Below are 13,099 nucleotides of genomic sequence, written 5' to 3'. Positions count from 1 at the left end.
TAACTGCAGCTCTTGATAATTTATGTAATGAGGAATGTGGAAAAAATGCTGTAAAGTAAGAATGCTTTCAAAAATAGACATGTTAATAGATTATATTTATCAATTAACTACATGCAAAGTGAGTGAACAGAAGAAAGTCTAAATCAAATCCATATTTGGAGTGACCACCCTTCAAAACCACATCAATTCTTCTAGGTACACTTGCACAAAGTCAGGGATTTTGTAGACGTATAGTCAGGTGTATGATTAAACAATTATACCAAACAGGTGCTAATCATCAATTCAATATGTAGGTTGAAACACAATCATTAACTGAAACGGAAACAGCTGTGTAATAAAACTGGGTGAGGAACAGCCCAACTCGGCTAACAAGGTGAGGTTGCTGAAGACTGCTTACTGTCAAAAGTCATACACCATGGCAAGACTGAGCACAGCAACAAGACACAAGGTAGTTATACTGCATCAACAAGGTCTCTCCCAGGCAGACAGGGGTTTCCAGATGTGCTGTCCAAGCTCTTTTGAAGAAGCATAAAGAAACGGGCAACGTTGAGGAGCGTAAACGCAGTGGTCGGCCAAGGAAACTTATTGCAGCAGATGAAAGACCCATCATGCTTACTTCCCTTCAGAATCGGAAGTTGTCCAGCAGTGCCATCGGCGCAGAATTGGCAGAAAACAGTGGGACCCCGGTACACCCATCTACTGTCCGGAGAAGCCTGGTCAGAAGTGGCCTTCATGGAAGACTTGTGGCCAAAAAGCCATACCTCTGATGTGACAACAAGGCCAAGCAACTCAACAATGCATGAAAACACAGGAATTGGGGTGCAGAAAAATGGCAGCAGGTGCTCTGGACTGATGAGTCAAAATATGAAATATCTGGCTGTAGCAGAAGGTAGTTTGTTCACCGAAGGGCTGGAGAGCAGTCTGCAGGCAACAGTGAAGCATGGTGGAGGTTCCTTGCAAGTTTGGGGCTGCATTTCTGCAAATGGAGTTGGGGATTTGGTCAGAATTAATGGTGTCCTCAATGCTGAGAAGTACAGGCAGATACTTATCCATCATGCAATACCATCAAGGAGGCATCTGATTGGCCCCAACGAAAAGTCATTAAAGAACGATTTTAAGCGTATGGCCCCCACTGAGCCCTGATCTCAACATAATTAAGTCTGTCTGGGATTACATGAAGAGAGAGAAGCAACCGAGGCTGCCTAAATCCACAGAAGAACTGTAGTTAGTTCTCCAAGATGTTTGGACTCACAGAGCCATCTCTGGCTCTGCTCGTCTCTGGGACACGTCCTCATCCCCTCAGCAGTCTCTCACGCATGCCAAGCTGGGATTGTCTGTCCGCAGCTTTGATGGACCAGTATGGGACGTCCGCAGAGAGTCCAACATCTTGAAGTACTCCAGATACAAAAATTAACAAAAAGTGCCCCAAATCCTTGTTTTACCATGTTTACTGTGCGAATTAAATGTGTGTTATGGCATGATTGTTTGATTTAATAATTAAAGACTTGGTAAAGCACTGGGATTGAGAAAGCCACTCAACACTTGTCACCGTCCACTTTCATTTCTGAAACAGTAACACTTTCGTCTGGTGCCATGGATAAGTGTAGATCTAGGTGTTGGAGTTGAAACAATCTTTCACATATGATACACTTGATTGTTTTTAAATCACTGCAATTTATTGAAAACTGGCTTCATTCCTCCCTTATATGCGATCATCCAAATTAATTCAATCACTAAAACATAATTTACAATTTATATTTTTTGGGAGACAAAGCAAATTTCAAAGGACATTTATTGAAAGAGATTTTTATAAGAACATCGCTGCTATATTGTCCTCTTTATGTTTTTGTACAATGTGTAGACATATAGGCATCTCTGGTTTTATAGGACATTTGAAATGCTGTACTGAACACATGATCCAAATAGAGAGAACAAGGCAGATGTTATGGTTGAAGTCCCTGAGAGTGGATTGGACTGCAGCACAGCTTTCAGTTCATAAATAATGGTGGGGAAAAAAACACTACCTTCAGCTTTACAAGACACAATCCAGGTTTAAAACATGATGAACCACACAGTATTCATGGCAAAATGACTTAATTCATATTCATATATTTGGTACTTGCTTCATTTAAATTGTGCAGTGCACACTGTATGGTAGGCAATAATACAGCAAAAACAAGCCGGATACTTAGATCTATTCCCAGTAGAAACTTGTAAAACAGAAATCTTCATGTTCAATGAAAAAGAAGGCTTCCAATTTTAAGTGTCTAGATCATATATTTTTTTAATTGGGGAACTGTGGTGTCTCAAAATCAACAGTGATATTGAATATTGTGTTATGCGAGTGTTGCAGGACTACATTAATACACATGGGACTCTGCCAGTGAAGACTCCAACAGACTCCTCAGACTCGGGCATGAGTATGAGACTGCCTTTAAGATACAAATGCTCCAGCTGAAAGTAAATGTTGAGTTGCAGACATTTCTACCTTCTCTGTCATGTTTGGACACATTTTTGTTGTAGTTACACTTTCAACAGTATTAAGATTAGCATTGACTACATGTGTGATGTGTGCAAGGTAGATATACAAGACCTTTACACAAGGTAGCTCAACTCTGAATAACAAACATGCACAATAATAGGCCTTATAATGTTTCAGTGACAATATTCAGATCTATTCATTCAGCCATTCACATCAATAGATAACTGGAGTTAAAATGTTTATTACATTATTGCTTTATATTTGCATATTAGCTATATATTTAACTCCACAATTAACATATAAATGTAACATTTAAATTTCTATTTAACATTTATATTTAGACTAAATATTTAATTCAAAGTTAAATGTTCAGTTTGCAAATCCCATATTTAGGATTTAGTATTTAAGTATTTAATCAAACGATCAATATTAATTTTTCAAAAATTGAGATTTTGCATTTATTTAAGTATTTATTTAAAAAATTAAATATTTATAAATGTGGAAAAAACGGCTTAAGTATTTACTAAATCTGGAAAACGACTCAAGATTTAAGTTAAATCTGAGGAAAAAAAGACACTCGAATAAAGTGTGCGCTGTTTTAAATTTGGCGCCCCATAATTATGTAGGTCTATCTATTTGTATATTTATTAATTTATTTAATTTATGTATGTATTTCTTATTATATTCATGTCTTTATTTTTAAATGTTGTAACAAATTATCCTCCATAGTTGTATAGCAGCCTTTATAAGGTAATATACTGCGAGGGCGACCATTGGAAATGCATTTGCGCCCCCATTTGTGTCAACGCCACAGCCTCATCCTTGTTTTGTTCGTTTTAATGACAGCTTCAACGTGGTGTTAAACTAGAACAGAAAAACAGTCTTTCTTTGCACCTGAAATGTTTGATGAATCACTCCCCTTTCCCTATTTGCACAGGCAATGGTATGCTAATTAGGAAACTGTCTGTGTTTTTAGGATTTGTCGGATCGTGGAAAACGGTCGCTATTTGACATGCCATGACACCACTCCGTTGTCGGGAAAGACGGAATCCACATTTGATGAATCACGAACAGTTCTTACATCGTTCTTATTCTGTCCATAATAAGCATTTTTGAAACTGACACTTTGATTAATAGATCCCTGATTCGGTCTTAAGATGCATTCACACTGGACGCAAGTCCGTGAAGTCAGCATTAGTGGGACATCAGGGGGGCAGGGACAAATTAACTGATTAATTGATTGAAATGAAATCTTTATTGAAAGAAACAATTGATAACCTATTTGATTTACATTGCTGACAGTCTTTTCCCCCATAAAATATATTTGAAGTTCAATAGCACTGTTGAATTAAATGAATTACAAAGACAATATGAATGTTTAATCACATTGATTATGTTTTTTTGTTCAATAAAATGTTTTATATTCATAATGTTGTCACAGAGAAGCTGCATTTAAAATAAAACTATCTGTCCTATTAAACCGAACAAGCTGTCCCAGTCCACCTGCATTCACTAGCTGTGTGAGAGAGGGGTACTTAGTATGTTTGAGGATGTGTCACTTGAATAGCAGTAACATGTTTTTGATTGTCTTCATAGGGATCTGTATTTAACCAAAAACGATCCCACTAATGTGGACTTTCCAAATAAATATCAGTTGCAAATACCTAGATCAGACCTCAGTTATAAATAAGGGACAAACGTTGCTGCACATTATGCTGGAATTGACTATAAACTTAATAGCTTCCTTCATCATTTACTTCCCGGAAAGAGATGTTGTTGTCTAATAGTTTGTTTTCTGGGTCTTAGCAATTTCCTTTTTGTTTTTCGCAACACAATTCACTGGGGCAATAGAGTGTAAATTTACAGTACAAAAAGTGTTACTTTTTATCACAACAGGGGCAGACAATTCCAGTCCTTGAGGGCCAGGTTTCTGCAGCTTTTATAGGTGCAATTCAACTGTACATTGAAATGGGACTGCAGGTGTGGTATTACATTTAATTTAAGTATATGCTGGTATCAACTTTGCCCTCTTTTTGAAGCAGGGAAAGCAGTAGTTTGTGTGAGTAGCCAGGAAATGTACAATTACATTGACCACGCACACAAACCGGTCGACCGCCCTGCATTGAATGGGTTACATATCTCTTGTGCAAAATAGCTGCCAAAACAACTCGCAAAACAAAACAGTCAATATTCTAATTTCCTAATTTGTTTATTGCAGTTCCTCCCTTACACACAATGCAGATTGTAATAATCTCCTGACCTTTTCTCTCTCTCTGTAACATGGCATATATAGAACAGAAGCAAACAAGGAAATTAGCTGCCAATTGCCCCCTTTGCAATTTCACTCTTAAATAAACTGTGGTGCAGCCAATCCCCTTCATAAGTCACATATTTTGTTTAACAGAGTCAACCTTTGCAATGAAAATGTCAAATGTTCTCAGTTTTATGAATGCCCCAGAGTATGTCAGAGAGCATATCAAAACAACTACACCATGGAAACCAAGGAGCATTAAAAACAATCCATAAAGAAAGTTATGGAAAAGCACCAATCAGGGTTGGGCTTTAAAAAATATCAATACATTTGAACAGCCCCACAGCACAGTTAAATCCATTATTAAAAAATTGAAAGAATATGTCACAACCACGACTCTGCCTAGACCAGGCCGTCCATAGAAACTTAGCAACTGGGCTGGGCAAGGAGGTCAGTGATTAGAGAAGCCACCAAGAAGTCAATGATTGCTCTGAAGAAGCTACAGAGGTCCACAGACAGCATGGGAGAAACTGTCCATATGTCAACTATTACCCGGGTGCTATATGGAAGTGTGGCATGGAGAAAGCCATTGCTGAAAATCCATCACATCAAATCCCATTTGGATTTTGCCATAAGGCATGTAGAAGTCACCGCAACAATGTGGCAAAAGGTCCCCTGGTTGGATGAGACCAAACCAGTTCAAAATTCAACTATTTGCCTAAATGCAAAATGCTATGTGTGGTGCAAAGCCAACACTGCTCATCTCCATGAGAACACCATCCCCAAATCCACATTCCTCTTATGTAATTTGTCCTTTAAGAGATCACATTTAAACCATCCTATAGGAGATTTTCTTCAGATTAAATATATTTGTACCTGAGGTGAGTATCTTCAAAATTGTCCATTCTCCAAAAACATATCCCTTGATCATTTGGAGAAATTCTTGATCAAGTAATGCTCTGTTGACCTTCTACTATGTTTTTCCCAGGGTTGTAATTGTATGGCACATGTATGGAAAAAAGGGGTTGACTCAGACCTTGTCAATCAATGGTTCTTTATTGAGACATATCCTCTGTATGTAGTAGAATAAATCGGAATGTTGAGTTACAGTTTTTGCAGTCTGTTTTCACAATATCTTTATAGGAAACATGCTTTGTTCCCTATGATTCCAGAGTGTAACCATTTGTTATGTGCACTCGGCCTAAACAAGGCAAACCTCTATTTTTGAGAATGTATTACTTTCTTTTGTCAACTTTAAGTTGTTAAATTGTCGGAGATTTACATATGAATGATTGTGGCCATTTCCATTTGATAGAGGAGATAACGGTGAACAAAATGCCTGTTCAACAAACACGTCCATCGCTGACCACAATTAATCACAACAGGACAGACTTCCTCCTGCTCTCAGGGTTCAGCACAGCAGCATAAACAGTCATAACATTAGCATCTTGTTTGTGAAGAGCAGGTGTTCGCAGTTCTGCGTGGATCTGCGCAGCTCGACCAATGGCAGCGGAGAATTCTGCAGTTCTGCGTATAACAGCGAAAATCTGCGCACAAGAACCCGACCTAATTGTCACAATCTGGAACAGACTGCCCAGCGATGTGGTTGATGCTGAAAATGTGTGAACACTTAAAATCAAACTGGATAGGATCCTTTCATCATTCCGTTATTAATGGACACCAAACAAGCATGATGGGTCGAATGGCCTCCTCTCGATTGTAAACTTTATGTTCTTATGTTCTTAAACCATGAATAATCAGAAAATAACTTCAGCGCTGTTCAATGACTTGGGGGCGGTGCAGTCACTGCCAAATATACGGATTGGTTTTCTAAAGTGCCAATCAGGTTTAGACATTTGAGGGGCGGGCTGACAAAAAATAAACTAAAAACTAAAAAAAAACCGCAGATTGTCGCTCACTTGGCGTGCCAACGGTTTGTCATCCCTGTACTGCACTGTCTTTTAATTGTTCTATTTCATATCCCGTGGTCACCCTAGATAATGAATAATAGATTCTTATATAATAATACAGTGAACTGTAATGTCATAGTTTATAATTAAGTGATATACATATAGATTTGATTAAATAAATCATGAGATTATACTGAAATTCTGAAGTTTTTATTGCGCTGCTATATCAGTGATTCTCGAACTGGCTGTTCACTTACTGACAGATACATGGCAAGAAGTCTCAGTACATTACAAATAAAAGGAATGTGGAGTTCACATAAAGTCAGAAAAAAACAACATTAATCCAAATTAACATGTATTTATAATAACGTAATGCAAAAATGACTACAAAAGATTGAGAAGTGAGTAGTTTTTCGAGATTTACGATTATACTGTAAATTACAGTATATGAAATATTTAGAAATGACGTTTCCCCTTGCTAGCCAATCATCCCTTACAATGTTTACTAACCACGCCCTGCTTTTTTCAGGCTGTGCCTCGGGAATAGCGAGGATCTTGACAAAAATGTGGTTTCATCGCATTTTCTGAGAACATAACTTGAGAGAAGTTTGGTAACATGTGAGGTTTCTTTTTTTTTTTCATATAATCCACTAAATACTATACGCAAGGAAATTTAGATTTTACCAATAATCCCCTTAGCAAATCTGCAACCACTCATTTTTTTCTTTTTCTTCTTCCAGAAGTGGGTTGTGGCTCAAAACAAGGAACTTGTATCTGAGAAGTTTTGTTTGATCACATTTTCTTAGAACGCAAGTTGAAAGTAGTTTGATAACAGACATGTGAGGTGTTTTTATACTTTATACTTATTTACTCACTAGGCTATTACACGCAAGGAACTCTTTTTAACTTGTAGCAGCATTACAGTGTTTATATGATTTATCCTCAAGATGTTCAAGGGAACGGTGACCAATCTGTCAATCAGCTACGATGCTCTGAACGAGAGCAATACGTTTTCCAGAGGAGATGTTATATCAGGACGAGTGACTTTTGACGTTTCAAAGGAGATCAAGGTGGAGTATCTCACAGTTAGTGCGAAAGGAAAAGCTTCGGTTCACTGGACTGAAAGTCATGGTGAAGACAGTGAATCCTATAATGCAGAAGAAAAATACTTTAAACTGGAAAATACCCTCATACAACAGAACTCTGGTAAGACCTTACACATTATATCTGTATTTGTTTCCAGAATGGCAGAGGAGGTGTGAAAAGGTGACGTTTAAAAATGAAATTTACAATTTACAATTTATTGTGAGCAATTATACTTTACTAATCGACTTTAAATGTATAAACCAATCAATAGAAAGTTATTAGTCAGTTACAGAAGATTAGCTCAGAATCTGAAGATGGGCACCTATACTTCGTACTAGTTACTTTGAATACTTATTTTCATATTATGACATTACTTCGAAGGGAAATGTGTAAACCCCTTAAAACCGGATAATGCTTTATTAGCAATAACAATTCGATGTGTTACCTTGCCAGGATCTTTTGTAAACATCCTGTTACAAGATCCTTCATTACTTCAGGTTATTTTCCAACACTAATGCATCATTTATGGTAGCCTATCCATTTTTATTTCCGATGTTGTGGACATCTGAAAATCCCTCCACCTGAGCATCACGTAGCACAGATGATCAGGCCGGTCTGAGAATTGACACGTTGCCACTCTGATGCGCATGTTTTCAAACACACAGCAATACGAGCTCACAGGTGCTTTACATGTACAAGTCTAATACTTGTGTTTGTTTGTTTTAATTAAAATGTTAAATGTTATATATCGATTTACTCCCTCCCCCAGAACAAAATAACCTACAGCCAGGAACCCACGTGTACTCATTCACTTTTCAAATTCCCATGATGTAAGTAAGAGACTGAATTAAATTTAAAAACGTGTCATAATGCACATTTCTCATGCCTCTCTGGAAGAAACAATATAGAACGTTTGTTGGCTCTCACACTGTGCATTTTAAATTTTAGTCTATTGAATTGTATTGTAGTGTCAGGACACAGGCTATACCTGGCAACTGGAGGTATGTTTTCTCTTAAGTGCAAGAAAGTCCTAAATTATTTATATACACACAGACATCTTAAATAATAATTGTGTGGGTCAGGTCATACTTTATATCTTTTATCTCCAAATACAATTTTTAAAAACTACAAACTTTTTGAAAGAAGTAACATAATCATCAGGAATATATCAAAGCAGATACTCTTTAAACAGTCTTAGCTCCTAAATGTGTTGCAGGTTTGGTAATAATTATATATATATATATATATATATATATATATATATATATATATATATATATATATATATATAATGTATTTGTCATCGTCCCCCCACACCCTACCCTCCTAAAACAGAGAATTACCACCATCCTTTGAGGGGATGTATGGCAAGGTGGTTTACCAGCTTGAGGCCAAACTACGCAGACCGTGGCATCTGTCTAAAAGATCTGTTAAGGAATTTACTGTAATCAATCCTGTTAACATCCAAAGTCCTGAACTGCTGGTATGTATCAATTTCATTTCCTGTACTTTCACATTTCACAACATTGCAAATGATTGAAATTTCCTACAACGTCATTCCTTGCATGTTGCAATGATTGTATTGCATCTAACTACAGTACTGGAGCAAATTCTCACTCATCAGTCTGCTATCATGTGAAGAAACAGATGAGCTGAAAATTTAAAACACACTCCAGTAGTGTTGTAGCTTTTGTTCAGTCTTATCAGCATAAACACATACTATATGTAATGTTGGTTTTAATCAGCTATCGCATATTTCTCAGTTGTTCTGTTTTTGCAGGCCCCACAGATGGCTTCGAAAAACAAGACTGTGTGTTGCCTGTGCTGTGCCTCGGGTCCCATCTCCTTAAGTGCCAGAATTGAAAGGAGGGCCTACACCCCTGGTAAGAACTACACAACAGTTCAATAATGGAAAATATCTATGATACTTAACTTACTTTCAGTGCTTATCAGGATCATGATGAAGGGACAGGTCATACTCATTTTTTATTCTTCCAAACACACTGCTCAAAAAAGAAAGGAAACTAGATTAAACTGCAGCATCTACCTGGAAATTAACACTTTTTAAATTGTTTTAACAATATATTTTTAAATTATTTAATTTTTTTCAGTGTTTTACTTTTGAACATCCCCCCCACCCCCCAACCCACACACACACACTTTCACATGGTAACACATTAGCAACCCCCACCACCACACCCCTGCTCCCACATGGAGTCGGACACTTGTTAAGTGTCCCATTAACTTAATAATTTGCCATCCTGAAACTGTAAACCAAAGTTCCTTTATATAACCTGTCAAGATGTACCATCAAGCTCCAGTGTCCAGCTGTACCCCAAAGGTGTACCTCAAGTCTGTTTTCTTCACTTTATCATAGAACAAAATGGATCAGAAAACAAGCATCACCTCCAGTGAATGCCTGGAGAAACCTGTCAATAAAGCCTTCATTAACCATTTCCACCATTTCAATTAAGTATGCAAGTATCTCCTTGTAGTTTTGTGCAATGTTTACTGTTGTTTGTCCATGTAAATGATCCCTTACTGGTCTATGCTTTCAACCAACAGGTGAATCAATAAGAATCTTTGCGGAAATAGAGAATGGCTCCACCCGGACCATCAGACCAAAGGCATACATTCAGCAAAAACAGACCTTCTATGCTGAAGGAAATGAAATGTTCTATGTTAAAAAAATTGTCAGCGTGGAAGGAGAGCCTTTCTTTTCTGGAAAAACAGGAACATGGAGTGGAGAGTTGCCCAAAATACCTCTGGACACCTCCTTCTCAATCCAGAACTGCCAGATTTTGAAAGTGGAATACCTAGTTGTGGTGCGTATGGGCGTTTTTAATTCTCTTACATGATGTAGCCTGTTCTAGTTGCTGCTTTGTCAAAGGCTTAATTTTCTTTTCTTTTTTTTTTTTTCCTTCATTTAATTGCCTTGAATCTCATTGAAGGAGACTCCCATTTTAAGCCAGAATTTATTTGTTTTATCAGGTTATCAGGTTATGTAAGGGTTAACAAAAAAAATTACAAGTGTGTGCATGTGCATATCCATATATATATATATATATATATATATATATATAAACTTATTATTCAGCATCATCAGCATTTATTGATGTGCTGCTAGATGAAAGAAAGTAAAATGATGCAATTGATAATACCCGACTGTGTGATAGAATGTGTCTGACAGGCAGATCGAGGTTTGATTGCAGCTCTTTTTCTTTTACAGGTTTATGTGGAAATTCCTTGTGCTGTAAATCTTTCTGTTGAGTTCCCAGTGATGATCTCCTCCTTCCCCATGGACCTCCCCATGTACATGTAGACCTGCCTTGGGAATCTGCTCTCAGTGCTTGAGTTCTCTTCTAGACTGTAAAGAAACTTAAAACTATGAACAGTGCACTAAGAACAGTGTCGATGGCTGATTTCCAAAACTGCATTTAAATGTGCAGACTGCTACTGAAATGCAATGTAGAGGTATAAGATAGATGAGTGTCTGGAGTTACAGTGGTTCTAAAAAGTATTCACCCCCCTTGGACTTTTCCACATTTCATTGTTACAACATGAAATTAGAATGTATTTATTGTCAAATACTTTTGACAAGTTAGGTTAGGTATTTGGGTCCATAAATATTCGGACAGTGACACAATTGTCATCATTTTGGCTCTGTACACCACCATAATGTATTTGAAAGTTAACAATCAAGATGTGCTTTAAATGTAAGGGTAGTTACATCCAAATTAGGTGTATGGTGTAGGAATTACAACCATTTTTATATGTGGTTTCCCCAATTTTAGGGGATCAAAAGTAATTGGACACCGTTCACCCAATTTGGATGTAACTATCCTTAAGTTAAAGATGAAAGTCTACACTTCAAGCACATCTTTTAAAGATTGTTTCTTTAAAGATCCATTGTGGAGGCGTACAGAGACAAAATGATGACAATTGTGTCACTGTCCAAATAAAATAAAGCTGCAGTCCAGAGAGAGAAAATCCAAGAAAGTCCAAGAAAAGGTAGAAACCAATTATTATGAGACCATTTTTCTTTGGTGAGTGTGTCCACATTACACAGTTGTTGTGTCATTTATTTGCAAATCTGATCCTGCTTTTAAAAATTAAAAATATTGCAGAGGTGGGGCAGTGGAACTGTGACCCACTGCCACTTTCGTTTACAGAGCCCTAAGTGCCCCCACCCCCCTCTCTCTTACATTGTGCCCCGGAGCTCACAGTATTTACACCTGCCACTGATTCGTCCGCATCAATACCTGAAACAGCTAAACATTCCCTACGTTACTGATGGATCATGCCATGAGTGTCAAAGTCACATTTGATGTAGGAAAGTCTGTAAACACTGAATCTAATGTTTTTTTAATTAATAACTATTTATAAAAACAGTTTAGCACCTTTCAAATTGAAGAGTAGAACAGCTTTGTATTTTGAGAACAATGTAAAAACATCTGTTGCTTTATGCACCTTATAAAACCCTTTATTTTGTACAATATGTTTTCTAACTGCCACCTCAAGTTGTTTTAAACAGCATTTTGCAAGAGAAGGAAAAACTCAAAACTTAACAATAATGACAGAAGAGTAGAAATAATAACTATTCCTAAATACAATTTCCATCTAGTCGCACATAAATACGTATGGATATTACTTACAGTTCGTCAGAAACACATAATGACCTGGTTAAACTTAAACTGACATTAAACAGGAATGAGCAAAAGTTTAGAATAACTATGGCTGTATTCAAAACCACATACTACCCTACTGCATTCTGCATACTGCATAAATATATACTGCATGCTGCATACTAATTTTCTGAGTAGTAAGTAGTACAGTACACAGTATGAAGATGACATATATAGTACACTGAATCATTCATGTGACCTCGCGTGAAGCATGATGGGATGCAGTATTCATTATAGTGAACTCGGATCCGGTCCCAGACTGGGACCAAAAGACGGCCCTGGACTTTTACCCATGGGGCGACAGCTGGTGTAGTCTGGGTCCCAATAAAGATCTAATAAATTTCACTAATGCATTTCTTTCTGTGTGTATCTGTGCAAACAAGGTCACTGGTCTTACAAGATCTTACTGTGCAAAGGAACTGTGCCATAGTTCAACCCTGATACCTTGAAAAACACACACACACACACACACGCAACTATTTATCTATTTACACACGCTAATGCAAATAGCTTTTCTACTTATTTTGCAAACTTTCATTGTACTGTGCAGAATCTTGTTTGGCAGATTTGAGCATTTTGCTGGAAGTTTCAACCTTGTAGAAGTCTGTGTCAATACATTTGTTAATTTTGCAAGACATCACATTCACAAGAGTTTTCTGAAACAGCTGACTGAATTCCATCTTAA

General features: G+C 37.2%; 1 protein-coding gene across 1 annotated transcript; it reads left to right on the top strand.

The window, feature by feature from the left end:
* The first annotated feature begins 7,182 nt into the window (after positions 1–7,182).
* On the top strand, positions 7,183–12,759 carry LOC136755345 (arrestin domain-containing protein 3). The gene is made up of 6 exons (XM_066711852.1): positions 7,183–7,849; positions 8,499–8,559; positions 9,065–9,212; positions 9,510–9,612; positions 10,295–10,554; positions 10,959–12,759. The coding sequence occupies exons 1-6, from the start codon at positions 7,591–7,593 to the stop codon at positions 11,049–11,051; spliced, it is 924 nt and encodes a 307-aa protein (XP_066567949.1). The 5' UTR covers positions 7,183–7,590; the 3' UTR covers positions 11,052–12,759.
* Positions 12,760–13,099: the final 340 nt, after the last annotated feature.

The sequence above is a fragment of the Amia ocellicauda genome, chromosome 8 (genome assembly GCF_036373705.1).
Source record: "Amia ocellicauda isolate fAmiCal2 chromosome 8, fAmiCal2.hap1, whole genome shotgun sequence".
Lineage (NCBI taxonomy): Eukaryota > Metazoa > Chordata > Actinopteri > Amiiformes > Amiidae > Amia > Amia ocellicauda.
Note: the sequence above shows the minus strand (reverse complement) of the source record. Positions and strands in the feature narration are given on the sequence as shown.

What these genes read in the sequence shown, in the direction of transcription:
- LOC136755345 (XM_066711852.1), top strand. Translation starts at nt 7,591, where the DNA reads ATGTTCAAGGGAACGGTGACCAATCTGTCAATCAGCTACGATGCTCTG. An exon ending in CCTCATACAACAGAACTCTG is followed by an intron (nt 7,850 to 8,498) that starts GTAAGACCTTAC and finishes TCCCTCCCCCAG; the next exon opens with AACAAAATAACCTACAGCCA. An exon ending in TCCAAAGTCCTGAACTGCTG is followed by an intron (nt 9,213 to 9,509) that starts GTATGTATCAAT and finishes CTGTTTTTGCAG; the next exon opens with GCCCCACAGATGGCTTCGAA.